This window comes from Megalops cyprinoides, chromosome 18 (assembly GCF_013368585.1).
Source record: "Megalops cyprinoides isolate fMegCyp1 chromosome 18, fMegCyp1.pri, whole genome shotgun sequence".
NCBI classification, from domain to species: Eukaryota; Metazoa; Chordata; class Actinopteri; order Elopiformes; family Megalopidae; genus Megalops; species Megalops cyprinoides.
Window position 1 is genome coordinate 16400477 of NC_050600.1, and position 15403 is coordinate 16415879.

The window sequence follows — 15403 nt, forward strand, 5'->3', positions numbered from 1 at the left end:
GAGGTAATGTCATGAACTTCCCGTCTTTTGTGGCTTTTCCCAGCATTAACCTCAAACAAAGTAATTTTCTGTTAATATCATAATCATTCAGTTAAACAGTGCACCTTGTGGAGCATATGAATGATCTGAAGGAATGAAATCCCTAATTAAAAGCTGTAGGTCAAGAGGGTTTATAGAGGATCACAGAAAATCTTACTCTGATACACGATTTATGTAGCTGGGCACTCCTAGCACTGCCTTCCCATGTGCCAGTGGCCTGGGCAGACAGATCACCCAACTGCACTGTTAAATTTGATTTTACTTGTATTTGCTGTTGTTCTTCGAGACGAACTGGGGGATGAAAGAAAACCATGCTGTCCATAGTACAGCTATACAGAATGTCTTCTTTTGGAGTCCTCTAGGTCTGTGTTGCACAGTACGGTAGGTCACACAGTCAAAATTCCTCAATACTATGTGTAAGCCCAGAGGTACTGTATGTCCTCTCCATGCTCTTAATTGATTTGGATGACCAGTTCCTTTTCCACTTTGTGTCTTTTTACTATTCCATATAAACACTGTATTCCCTTACTTTGCACAAAAACTTTAAATGTGTTTGTACTTCACAGACATTTGCTCAAGATGCTAAAAGGAGTTTTGAGTAAAAGTCTCTGTTTTGCACTTTTGAAGTTTAACTATAATCATACATAGTCTACAGTATATATGCCACTTATTTCCAAACAAGAACCCAAACTCTAGCGGGTTGGATACTTTATCTGCTGAGTACAGACTTCATATCTACCAGGCCCACCACCAAAGGATAAATTAATTCACATTAGGTGGAGCTTTTAGAATAATAACATAATGAACCCATTTTGTTGCCTATTCATTACTGCATGCATTTACCATCTCCTTCTCTTTAGTAAAATGTGACTAAACCCAATTTAGTGAGCAGGGACTTTGAGGAAGATTCAGTCTTACAAATTATCAGGTCATACTTTGATGGTGCGCCTGTGTGGTTTGGTGTCTTTCCTTTTAATATCAGCCATTAATGTCATGAAGAGATTGTCATTTTGTCAATAACTCTGTCTGAGTGACATCTCACTACAGCACACACTGTGAACACAAATTAGTCCACACAAAAAGAAGAATGTGAGTACCGAGAACAAGTGCCACTTCGAATGGACTCCTACCTGAGGGCAGTAGGTTTCTTCATGTTGTTACACATTCCTAATGATAAAAGTATAAAATACAGGACATCCTGGAGATCCCTCTGAATAGGGATAATACTGTACTGCTCTGATCACATATTCAGTATGCATAATATTACGTCAACAAATGGATAACACAATAAACAAGTGACCGATCTGTAAATGTATTAAATGCAGAACACAACAGTAATACGCCAAATAAGTGTGAGAGACCCTGGGCTGGTGCAGCACAGCATGGCCAGAGAACAGAAGATCAAGCCGGAAACAGGAAGTGCTGCCTGGTGTGAATATGTGAATCTGCTTATCACAAATTTACAAAGGCGCAAGGGTCTCATGTACTGATGTCTGCAGCACACTGTACTGATGCCCTGACTACTGAGGGAAGGACCATTGTGTTAGTAGGGCAAAATGGTCACTCCCCTCATTTTTCTTGCTTTTTTGACACTGAGAAGTTTAAAATAGCATTTAACATCAACAGACATCATTCCTAGGGTTCATTTCAGTCTTCTTCAACTTTTCACTGATGAAAATAACAGTATCTGACCGCTTCACCCCCAAGTGGTGTTAGTACATACACTTGCTGATGAATTCCAACTTCTGCACAATGTTAACGCTATGCCAGGGACGTGTTTTCAAATACCCGTTCAAGCTCTATAAACAGCAGTCTTTGATGCTTCCTGGTGGTGGTGTGTGTACTGTTGAGGCTTAGGAATGTTAATGTCTCCCCTGCGCCCACCCCCATCAGCATGATTCTGCATAGAGTTTCAGACCAGTCTGCTGTCTGGTTGCCCAATCACAGAAGTCTCTGTCGTGACAGGGCTAACAATCAGACGGCCATGAAATATACAAGCTGTCCCTGGGTAATGTTAAGCAGAATAGACTGGGTATAAAGACTAGGTCGTCTGCCTTGCTGAAACAAAAGTTCTGAACCAGGTTTTATTTGTTCATCAATTACTGAAAGTGTGGTGTAGGACATGTTATGTGTGTCAATGACCAAAATGCAAATTTCTTCATCACTAACTCTCACCTGAGAACTCAGCAGCATCTTTATTGAACCACTTTGTTTTAGTGTTCTGGGCCATAGTCATATAAATGAACCGATCCTTTCATATTGTCTTCTCTTCATTTTTAAAGCTAAGTAAGTCATAGCAAACACATGCTAAAGATGGCTGACCATGGCTTTGCTTCCGATCACACATGTGCTCTTACTCCAATGCGGTAGCATTACACTGTTGCTCTCAGTTAGACTACTGCAGATGATGAGCAAAATAACTCATTTATATTTCATCAGTGCTCAACTATGAAAAAAATATATATGACTGCAATGTTTGCATAATCTTAATAAATTAAGTGCATGAATTCAACATTTAACTGCTGGCTGAAGAATGCAAACCCCAGCCACGTTGACCCTTAAACACTGATAACACAGAGCTTCAAAATTATGTCAAAATGATTAACTTCCCTGTGATAATCATTGAGGCAGATAATGGCCATTTAGTGCAAGGGGTCATGCTGACTGGCACTGCATGCTGTAAACACCTCTCTCAATAACCAACATCGAAATTATTCATCCGAATCTTATGTGAAAACAACATATTTCTCCCCATTATTTAACCCCTTCTGGATTAACAGCAGTATCTCACAATTTCTGTCAAAATATTGTTGATAGTCTGATATCTATTTGGATTTAAAATTTCCATGTCTGAAAGAACATCCTTTTCATGGGAATATGCTAGTGTAGGCGATGTCATTATGAAGATGGGCCCCATTGCATTGCAGAAGTTTACACAGAAAAGAAGAATACAGTAAATATGAAATTTGCCAGCTAAATAAAATCCGTTTTCCAGCCAAGTAAAATCTGATCCTGTAATTGTTGACAACTTTTTTATGCACTATATAAAAATATTTAACACAATATGTTTCTTTAAATAATCAATTCAAATAAATTAAATAGTCAGTTAAGCTATTACAAAGGCAAAACACTCACTGTTATATGGTACACTGTGAAACATTAGCTGAATATGAACTTCATACTGTATCTAGAATATTTATTTCAAAACCATTCAAGTGAAGTGCATTTAGTCTATTTATGCCTCAGACACTAACACCATGAGTTGAGTACAATCAATGTAATGAAAGTGAACATCTCAAATGCATTAACATCTGAACAGACATCAACATTTTAGAAAGTGAGTGAGATGTGCTCACGCATATATATGCTTATATTAACATAGTTTGTAGTGTCATCTCAAGTCCATTTTCTATGATACATGTGAGATATAAGCAAAAAGCAAAGATCATGTCCTTTATCATGTATTGAACAACTAACATTTGTGACTGACATGTTCATGACTGCACTCGTAGCCTCTCCATTCAGACTGTGCCACTGCCTATAGAATACGCAAGCGTCCCCATAAGAACACGAGACGTAGCAGCATAGAGTGTTGTTGAGAGGCAAGCCTTGTTAGGCAAATAGCAGTGTCCATCATCACTTCTTATCTGAATTCTGGGAATGCAGACTGTCTGTCTCAATATGAATGAGCAGAGACACAGCAGTGCTCTCTAGACCTGGAGTAATACCCAAGGGAAATGTCTCATTCTCTGTCCTAACTCAACTCTGTCCATGTCAACCTGATACAAACGCAGGCACAAAGAGCGACGAAACAGGCATGAGAAACCATTGAAGTGTAAGGCAAACAGATGCAACATATATTCCCATTGTGGGAATGGAAAGTTTAATGGCGTGGGCATCTGCTTGTGTGAAAAAAGAGAGTTCAAAGAGACTGTGCTTTTCATCATAGTGCAAATATGCCAGCAAACTGGTAGGCTGTCATTAAAACAGTCATGTATTCCCCTGTTCTTAGGTTACAGTATGTTTGCCTTTCTTTCATCTGACTTGAGGGGTGTTGATCCTCAGTGTAATAAGACTACCATCATTCCTATCACTAGGCCTTCATTTCACTGTAATCATGTTACTTCCCTTAATTTATTTTTATACTGTGGCTGAAAGACCTTTCCCCCAAATATTTTGCTTTGCTTTTTTGGTCTTACTGTCAGCAAGATATACTGATGTTCAACAATACCACATATTCTTATCTTGAGCTGAACAGAACTTAGAACTGCATCAAGTCATCTGTCAAAATAAAGAGACCTTACAGGCCAGATGTGGCTAATGTGTCCAAGATGAAATTAATTGCTTTTAAAATCAAACTAGAAAGGGCTCTGCCCTGGAAAATTGGAGTGACTTCCCCTTAAATAAATTTAGAAGACGCAATAACACATTTGTTCAGACAAAGACGAGACTGCTCCACAAGCAGTTGTGAAAGTAAACAAGTTGTGCCATAGAATTAAATGGCTTGTTACAAGTTTCCAGTGGCTCAGAGATTAGAATGATTGTCCCTGTCTCTTTCCTTTCCGTTTCAATAAAGCACTAACAAGAAATTTCCCCGCAGGTAGACTTATTTCCGATCTTGTGGGCAGCACATCAGAAAATGTGACATAAATAAATAACTACATAGAAATAATATGTCCAAATGTTAAATATGCCCAAAATGAAGTAAACATATTTATTCCATTTTAATATGTACCACACCATGCATATGTGATTAAATTTGGAAACTAAACTCTCTCTTTCCTTGAGTTGAAATGACAGACAAGTTTGCTTGGTTTATGCTCCTTATACACTGCTAGCAGCACTGTCATTCTTAATCTTTCCCCCAATGTTTTCATCCTTGAAATACTGTATTAGGTTATCATTGAAAGACTGTCTTTTACAATGTCAGATTTGGCTTAAAACAGAACACTACCAGAGCAGATTAGACAGCTGATGTGGGGTATCTGTATCATTTAAGCCCATTATTGGACATTCTGTGAAACTGCATATCAGTTCAGTTCATTTGGAGAGGTAGGAATTAAAGGTAATACAATTAATTAACAGGAACAAAAGGACAGTGGAGTTTTGAATAAGGAAACCTTTTGCAATATTGAGAGGAATTTTTTGTATGTTTGGCTGCCACTTTGAAAGGTCTTTGATTTACAGTTCCTTCTGAAATGCAAACTCCATTTAAATTGAATTATAATTGCATCTGTTGCAAAACATTGATGCCCCCCTACCAGGAGGTGTGGAGAACAGCTCTGCTCTATCTTCAGTCCAACATCAGACCCTACACATTGGCCAGGTCACCTCATTCTACAACTTCTGGATACCTTGCCCTTTCTGCCCTTTGTAGCCACACATCGCAGCAGTGTCCCCTGCCTGTTCTGGCCCCCGATGGGGTGTAATGAGCTTCCCAAAGCAGTGCAGAGACTGGAATTGCTGGCCATCTTCCACCACAGGCTGAAGACCCACCACTTTGTAAAACATCTTGGCTCCCCTAACCAGGCATCCCTCACTTTCTCCTTATGTATTTAGTCTTACTGTAAAGTATGACATCTTGCACTTACTGTATGTCTTCTGTCTACTTGTTGAAGCACTTGTGAACCAGTGCTGTAAATGGGCTGACTCAGGTTCAGGTCTGGTCAGTTGTATCCTGTTCATACTGTCTTTCATGCAACTTCATTAGACTCACTTTGAACACTTTCTTTGCAAGTCACTCTGGATACTAACATATTACATGGCATATGCCAAATGACATCGTGTAAATATTAATTAACCATTGTCAGTTTGGTATTTTATATTCAGCAATATAACCAAGACACATTTATGCTGTTTAATAACTACATAAGAAACCCTAGTAAGAAACAATGAAAGGTTGTAAAAGGCTCACCAAAAACATATTTCAGTACACATAACTGATTAATTTAAATGATATGCAGCATTTCACAAACAGAAAAAAGACAAGGAATACGAACGGTTTGTCTAATGACATGCGTATCATAAACATGTATATCCAAAATATAGAAATGTTTACATGGTTATGGCTTTACGGATCGCTATACTTGCAGAGATCAGAGACGATTAGGAGGTCAATATTACATTATTGACATTTACCAGACGGTCTTATCCAGAACATAGGTTACAGTTTTATCCGTTTATACAGCAGGATATTTACTGGGGCAGTTGTGGGTTAAGTAGCGTGCCCAAGGGTACACCAGCAGTGCCCCAGAGAGGAATTGAATCTTTCGGGTACGAGTCCTGCTCTTTATCACTACACCAGAGATTTTATTATTATTATTATTATTATTATTATTATTATTATTATTATTATTGTTGTTGTTGTTGTTGTTGTTTTTGATGCATTTTTGAACAGTATGTGTTTCTTCGGGTAGCTTGTATCAGCGCATTAATTTATTAATTTAACGATTTGGTTCTGACATTTATTGCATTTATCATATCAGTTCTGCTATAAAGCACATTCGCTAACAAATGCGTTAATTGGAAATATTTGTCATAATGTGGCATGAAACTCATGCCTCTGACTGTGATGGTGGGGCGGGCTGCTGTAGGCTTCACCTGGTGGTTACGTGTGCTGTAATTCAGACAGGACCCCTTTCGGCAGCACAACCTGCTGCGTGGGCAAAGAAGCGGCAGTCGGCTGCTCGCGTCTGACGATTACGCCTGAGCGCAGTGGCGAGATCGGGAAACATTATCAATCAACGTTTCCATTAACTGCGAAGAGTGTATCTAAAACTCGAACATCTTAAAGAAATGACCAGGAGCCGTGGGTATGGGTTATTTATCAAGGATATTGAAATCCGTGTGGTTGCTCTTTATGTTCTAAAATAACTATTCAGCAGAGAACTTCTGCGGTGAGAGGGGAAAAAACTGCGAGGACTCTCTAACACCGGCAGAGTGCACTCCGTTCCTCATATACTGGGTCTGGTATTCCCAGAGGCAGCGAACTGTTTCCTCAGCACCTCAGAAACATAGTAAATTATCTGTCTCAAGGACACCAACGGATCTACAGTAAGCAGCCCTTGTTGTGACGTTTCAAACCTTCGGAGCTCACTTTCTCCTTTGAGACAACGTTGCGAAGCTGCCGTCTCCTCTCTGACAATATACTTGGATTTTAAGAGGACATCAAGTGCATGAAAAATACCACTTATCATGGAAATATGGATAAAGTTGATGCTGTTGTGCAGTTGCTGTTTCGGAGCAAGTGCGGACTTTGACGGCGGGTAAGATACAACGCTTTTCTCTGGCGGCACCGGATCAGTTGCGCACCGTGCAACATTTTTCCAGCTGCAGGTTGATAAATAAAAATTTGAGCAAATTTATTTCGAGAACACGGGAAACAGTGGGTTCAGTAAATGCAGATGTTTGTCAGTGTTCATAGTTTCTGAATTAAAAGTTACCTCTTCTTTGTTGACGATTCTCCTAACAACACATGAGTGTAGTTATATGTTTTATTTGTTTGATTGGTGACATTGACAGTACGTTTACTCAAACCATGTGGCCATGAGACCTAGTGTAAATAAGCATCGGAAGGAAACAATATCACTACAGTCGCTGTTACATGTCAATAGAACAAAGACAAACTAGTAAATACAACATGACGTGCACGTTAATGGAAATCACAGCACTCCCTGGAGCTTTTTTTATTCGCGTAAATTCAAAACATATTTTATGTAGCCCCTTAATAAGTAGTTCTGACCCACATTACAGAGAAGTAGGCCTATATGTACATGTATAATTGGCATATGCAGGAAAATCCAGAAGACGTCCTTTAAAAAGAGGGGTGTAATTTTCCTTATGGAGCTGAAACATGTGTGACAGGCTTCGCCCTGCCAGGTATTTCACATTTAAACATAACTCAGAAGCAAACACTCAAAGAGTAATTACGTGCCAGCGCAAAACAGTGTGAGGTGTACAGCTAACGTGTTTAGATGTTCTTAACTCGGGTTTTGCGCTTCCTGGCAATTATTGGCGCCATAATTGCGAATGATAAGATACTACCACAAGCTATGTAAAATATTTGCATCTGTTGTCGAAGTGTGTTATTACTGCCTTTGCTTGAATTGTGTGTATTTCCTGAACTACAGTGCACATATCTTTTGTTTGATAAATACACACACACACACACACGCACGCACGCACGCACGCACGCACGCACGCACGCACACACACACACACACACACATATTATGTGATGTATATTTTAAATTTCGGAAGAAATAACATCTGTGCCATTTAGTGTATATGTATTTCAGAATTAGCAGTTACTGTTTTGCATTTGAGAGAACAATTCTCCTTTCCCAAGTTTTTTTTTTCATGTATACTTCTAAGCAAACCCTTAATTATATCATTCCTTTTTATGATATTTAACTATTGAAAAGTCATTACAATACCCTTTGAAAATAAATGCTATAGTAATGAACTCATCACTCACTGTTCTGCACTAGTTCTGCAAAGACATGAGGTTGGTGGAAGTTCCTGATGTTCAAAACCATTTGGTAGTTTGCATGTGTTGTGCGCAACAACTCCAGATGTGTATAATCCCCTACAAAACACTATGGAGTAATTTAATTTTGCTAAGTGTTAGAGAATATACCATTATTTAGCAGATGTCTACTTATATATTATATTACATTTTATTGCTCCTTGTAGCTACTGATAAGAAGTGTTACTGGGCTGATAAGGCGACTGACCCATAATCATTTTTGTTGGTGGAAGTTATACATGTACACATATGCTTAGCATGTTTTCTTTCAGAATCAGATAAAATTCAAGGAGCACACCATTCACCCACATGAAACTTAAGATATCTTGCCATCTCATGAAGGCAAGATTCTTCACGCCACAGGATGTGAAATTGGTACACATTCACAGGGTGCTGGGTCATATTGTGAGAACGCATCACTTCAATGAGCTAAAGTGTTGTCGACCTTATAGTCATAACATTTTAACTCATGAAAATATTACTACAGTATTTCATGAGTGCATGAGTTGTGTATGGTTGCCAGGGAGCTGTACTGAAGACCCTGGGCTTGAGCCACAATGGTGTCTTGGAGTGCATTATATACACACACACACACACACACACACACACACACACACATACATACATACATACATACATACATACATATATATGAGAGAGAGAGAGATACCTATCCTCAGAGAAAACATTTCCATTTTTATGCTTAGTTTTATTGTATGTAATTGCTTAAAATATTATAAGAACCATTTTTTTCCAGGGAAATTCTTTTATCTCTTATCTCAAAAAGGGGTGCTAAAACTGAAACCAGCAATGCCTGAATCTAAATAGCCAGAGTCACATCTTTCATGATGTGTATCTGATGCTAGTCTCAGTCTGTTAATACTGACCTTCCACCTTGCAGATGCAAATAAGCTTTATGTGGCAGTCAGTGTACTGTTGTGTAACATCTGATTTAACCCTTGCCTTCTGTGTCAATTCTGGCTGCAGAGTAGTTTTTCAGTGCTGTTGCTGTTCACAAAACCTCTAAATCTTAAAGGCTGGGAGGTTATTTTGTATTGCTTTCATTACCGAGTCAGAAGAAATACAATCATATATAGTTCATGCCTTTTTTTGCTCTTGAAGATTCATGACATTGTATACAGTCACAGCATCACACGCTGTTCATCAGAGCCACAACTCCATGTATTTCATGCACATCACTGTGAATTCTGAGCAATGAGTACACTGACCTGGAGTGTCAGCCTCCTCAGTGCGATTTATGTCATGGTCGCTGTCACTGAGAGTGTGCCGACTTGGATTTGTTGGTGGTCAAACCCATTTCTGTGGCCGTTACATCGGGGCAGCGAAGGGGATTGATCCGTGCTGCTGAAACAGAAGGCATCAGTGGGCCATTTGCTGTTTCAGCCTAAAACTCTGTACAATGAAAAATGCTCTCAGTAACCCTACACTGCTAAAGGTTTAAGCACAGGGGAAAAACAATAAAACTGGTCATCTATATTAATCTAACCAGCCAGGATACAGTACATGTGCAGCAATCAGACACTCGGGCCCAACATATAATTTGTACTGGAGAATACAGCGCATATAATCTAGCATTGTGTTATTTCACATCCATTATAATACATCAGTATCCCAGTTGATTTGCTCAGTATCAACAAGCTTTGATTATTTTACAAAGGCCTTGAGAAGCACAATAGACCCCACATACAGATATCAAATAATAATGTGATTTCCAGCGCATTGCCAGTTCTGATTTGAGGCAAATTGATTAGGTAGGCCCAGCCGAAGGAGCTGTTGCGCGGAGACCGCCCTTTTGTGCCACCAAAGCAACTTGTTGTGACAGTCTTGTTGCTGGAGTAAATGGAGCGGTCGCCTGTCATTGCTCAGCCCATGGCGCACATCTCATTTGGCATTCATCGCGATTTTGACGCCCGGGCTGCCGGTGCCTTCCTCTATGGCGGGCAGTCTGCTCCATCGGAGCGTGACGAATTCCTCCCCGTCCTTTATAAGGCGCACTCAAGAGCTCATTTGCATCCCTCATTCCTATGCAGTTGGATCCTCCAACGAGCTTGCCGTGAAAATCGCTGCTGGCAAGTGAGTTATCATCAGCCTCTCAGCTGGCAAGCAGGCGCTGTAATATAAGACAAGGGTCTTTTTTTTTTTTATGAGCAGGGTGGGGGGCATCAGGGGTGGGAATGGAGGTGTGTGCGTGTGTGTGTGTGTGTGTGTGTGTGTGTGTGTGTGTGTAAATAATTAAATAATTAAGTTTGATGACCGAATTTTATATTCTGCTTTAAATTATTAACAAACATCGTCTCAATGTGGACTGCATTGATATTTTTCAATCGAGCTTTCGTCCATTAATTGGGAATCTCTGCCTCTGGGTAAACATGTCTTGAGTTTAAGCGCTCAAGGGAAGTCTTGCAGATGTAGGTGTAATTTATTGAAGACTCAGTGGTCTGTATGTGAGAAAATGTGTCCTAGCCCACTGCTGTGCTCTCTACATGCATAGTATATCTTTGTGCATTGTTTGGGTTGTCGTGCCTGACTATAGCCAAATGGTAGTGTGGTAATATAAGCCAGTGTTGGGCAATGGAAGCAAACTGGTTAAAGGAATGTACCCCAAATGCCCCATTTTGCTGTTTAACATGAGTGCAGGACACATTTGTTTAAAATCTTAAAGCTGCAAAGTTTGTCAATATTTTAGTTATCTTTTCTTCTTGTGTGAGATCCAGATAGTATACTATTTTTGTATTGTTTTCTTATGATGACCTTAAATGGGCCCTGCAGAGTCTCTCAGAAATGTACGGCTTGTTTTCCTTTTGGTAAAAGTTCATCTTAGCCTTCAACTCTGCCAAGAATCTGCTTCTGCAAACAGGGGTTTCTTAATGTTTTAAAAACATCCAGTCCATATTTGAAAATTTTGACATGTAACGCATTTGGACATTGTAGAGAAGCTGGTCGACACTTCTTCCATAAATGAGCCAAAAAGAGTGAAGGTTAAAAGAAAACAATAATTTATTTTAAAATACAATGAACCAAAACAAAGAAACAAGCCCACACCAACCAACCAACCAACCAACAACAGGGACAAAGTGAGCCTCTCTCCTGCTCTCCAGCCACACCTGTATTTAACCCACCTTCAATTAGTAAGGTGTGGCTTGTTGGCAATTTGTCTGGGAGCCAGCCTATTGGCTAACATGTTGAATTCAAACCTGAGATTCTAATAGTGTGATGTTTATTAAAATCCTCTGAATTTTATTTCAGGAGTATCTGGCAAGGCCATTTTATCAATAAACTCAAGACATATTTGATTGGTAATGATTGGAAAGGGAACCTTGACAATTACAACATACCGAGTAGCCTGTAGATTCCACTGTTGGCTGAGTGCATCTTATCCCTGATGGAATTTTTTTTTGCTCGTTTGTCTGCCTTATGGTCAGATTTGAGGTGGATGAAAAAAACAAAAAACTAAAAACACTGCAGCTAAAAAGCAGAGACAACTTGTAATCAGCCATGTGAGTTGTCTGTGGAGGTAAATTGAATCCAGGATATGTGACATGGTGCAGTAAAACAAAAGAGCATGTTATTGCAAGTGGATGAAAACCACTGTCCACAGAGCTGTGTTTAGCCTTGCCTTTTGTATTTGGCTGTGTACCGACGGAGGTCTTCTCTGACAGGTGGCCCAGGCAGATGGCCTCGTCCAATGGGCTGTGTCGCTACGGAGCCAGGATCGATTGCTGCTGGGGCTGGGCACGGAGCTCATGGGGCCTCTGCCAGCGTGAGTACTGGTGGGGTCTACGCGGGGTCTTTACACATAACTGTCACTTTACTAGCCCCATCATAACGGAACCACCTAGACAATGACTGCCACTGATCACGTGCATTGTTCCATAACACACAATCTCACCCACGCACAATAATTACACTTGGCTAGAATGAAGCCCAGACTGGTGAATATGTGACTGAATTCTCACTGAGTGCACATGCAGTGTGTTGGGAGTGTCAGTTGATTTAAAAGGGTTACCCGCGGACTGACAGGAGAAAATCCTGGAAGATTACAGAAGTGTCATTACAATGACAGATGTGACTGCACTGTGACTGCCGCTGAGAATGAGTTTATAAATCCCAAACATCTTAACATAACAAGGGCCCAGTGATGCATATTTTGTTTGCATTCAGTTGCAAAACATATACTTGTTCAAACCGCTCAAGTTGAGAAGATACTTACTGAATAGAACCTGTAGAAGATTCAGGAATGCATTATTTCATTTTTTGGACCATTTACTGTTCATGCATGGTGATACAAGAATGGCTGTAATCACATTTTCAGTATTAACCAGTTACCTTCAGAAGCAATTGTAAAAGTGATGGGGGGGTGTACCCATTTTGTACTTTTACATGTTTTCTTTGGGAAAAAAAAATGCTCTTAGTGCAGTTGTTCTTTGTAAAATGCGAGGGAGGTATCTCATTTGTGGGGTGGTCTGAATAATGTTAAATACTTGCATGTCTGCTACACATCACAGCTGTTGCATGTGGGGGGAAGTGTCACTGCATGTTGCTATTAACATCTTAGAGCTTTATCTAATGCCATTCAATTAACCCATGTCATTCAACTTTGCTGTTTCGCCTGTGATTCATATAGTACATGTCTTGCTAAATATTCCTCAGTCAGTGTTCTGCCTTTGTGCTGACTTCAGAATAAGAAAAAGTGCTTTACCTCTCTGGTCCCATCAAAAGTGATGAATATTCTCAGAGAGATGTGGGTGGCAGTGCTACTCCCATTGGAGGGTGTCCAGCCAATGAGTAAATCATGTTATTTCACTTCGGAAGGAGACACTCATTTCTAAGAGTATGCACAATACACAGTAATCAAGATGTCTCTGAGTCACTGTCAGAATCAGATCAGCCACACCAGTCACATCAGAGTGCCTCACTTCCTAGCCAGCTGACATAGGGCTTTAACTGCCTTTAATTGCCTGAGGAGGTAAAAAAAAAAAAAAAGTTTTAATTGCATCACAGCATGAAGATAGAACCTGAGAAGTCTGGCATGCCAAAGCCATGTTACCATGATGGATTTTCTGGCAGGAGACACCACGCTCCATTTGGCATGGAGGCTTACACTTGGCTGTTGAGTCTGGAGAGCGTTATGGCCTATCACCCACACACGCGGTAATTGAATTTAGCAAGGCCTCATGGGTACAGGTAGGGAGGGGTTTTTTGGAGAACATGTTTTTCACATATACTACTGTGAGCTAAAGAGTGATCACTAAAGCTACATTGTTGAAGAAAACCTGCAGACTGAAGCATGTGATGCACTTTGACGGGAAAGTGACTTAACATGGAATTTTTAGCGAAATACTCATTCTTGCCATTATCGAAGAAGTGGGTAAGACACTGTCATAGCCAACATCCTTTTTCCAGATAGTTACAATACTTCTGATGGGATCAAAGTGAGCAAAAGTGTCAATTTCATGTGAAAATTGAATTTATTGTGTTTCATGTTGAATTAATGTGTCTTCAGTCGATCCCTCCAAAACAATAGCCACAAAAAATAAATGAACAAAAAAGGGATCATTGTCTACATTGCAGTGGCTGAAAAGTGCAGTCATTACAAATGGCCATATTCGGTTTTTCAGTACATTAGATGGCCAATGATTATATATAGAGATCCTGTGATTTGTATCTAAGTAGTAGCATATCTTTACATTTATGTAATTTAACAGCAAATCATATATTCACAAGATGGAGGAAAATGTGGCAAGCCCTTTTTTATGAAAGAGAAAAAAAACCTGCTAGATACAACATATAAGTATTGGATAAGTATTTTTCTGAATGCTGCAGTCAAAGGCTTCTTGTCCTGGAGTTGTGAGCTGGTTTCACCTGGAAGATGAAACATCTTACTAAAAGCTCCCCTTTGGATTTTGAAATTCATGTTAATTCTGTTCTGATGAATCATATGAAGTCTTTACTGTGATTAGTGTTGGCCACACCATAACATGAATGCATATTATTTTTACTCGCACTAAAATGTTCATTAGTGAATGTTTTCATGAGGTAAACTATCCTAATTAGACTACAGTTCAAAAGAAGCTATGACTTTTTATTTAGTCTCTGGACTAACAGCTTTCATTTTTGCACCAACAATATGGTTATACCTCTGCTTTCCCAGAGCTGGGAGTAATGGGAAAAATCAGAATGTTGCTGAATATGCTGACAGCATAAAGAATTCGCTACAGTTTTGCTTTTTCTTCCCCAAGAGTCCAAAGATAATAAATATACAGCCTGCATTCCAATAGTTAATGTATAGACAAGAAACCTGTAGGGAAGATTGTGTGTGTGTGTGTTTGTGTGTGTGTCTTTGAGTTTATGTTTGTTTTTGTAAAGCCCCAGGGATGCATGCCCATTGAAAGACTAATGACTGCCTGATTTCATGTTTTTTTTGTGTTAAGAAAAAGCCTGGCATGTGTGTTTTGGACATTTGTGTTGCAGCTCTCTTCATCTTAAGGCACAGGGTAGTCGGGATAAGGTGCCAGCCCCAAGGTTAGCACAATGTATTTCTTAACAAAATTGCACGACATTACAGTATGTGCCCCATTCAGCGGCAAATGACTCTCCTGTCTGAAGGAATACTCCATCACTGTGTTGCTTTCTTACACTGTGTTGCATTAGCGTATACCAAAATGTGAAACCTTCAGGTGATAATGTCTTTGTGTTTGTTTCATTCATCCAACGTGGCAAATGCAAGAACAAGGCCAAATCATTCAGAGCTTCTAGTCCATGTAATGCAGATACCCGAAACAGTCCAAGAGAAGTTTAAATATGTGCTGCTTAAAC

The 15403-nt window shown here is 39.6% G+C and overlaps 1 protein-coding gene across 1 annotated transcript in view; it reads left to right on the plus strand.

Annotated features, from left to right (window-relative positions):
* The first annotated feature begins 6759 nt into the window (after positions 1–6759).
* The window catches only part of LOC118792868 (nephronectin-like), a 31852-nt gene continuing 23208 nt past the window's right edge, over positions 6760–15403 (plus strand). Inside the window, exons 1-2 of the mRNA XM_036550696.1 lie at positions 6760–7304; positions 12247–12347. Of these exons, the coding sequence (XP_036406589.1) occupies positions 7234–7304; positions 12247–12347 (172 nt within the window). The 5' untranslated portion in view covers positions 6760–7233. The remainder of the gene's footprint in view (positions 7305–12246; positions 12348–15403) is intronic.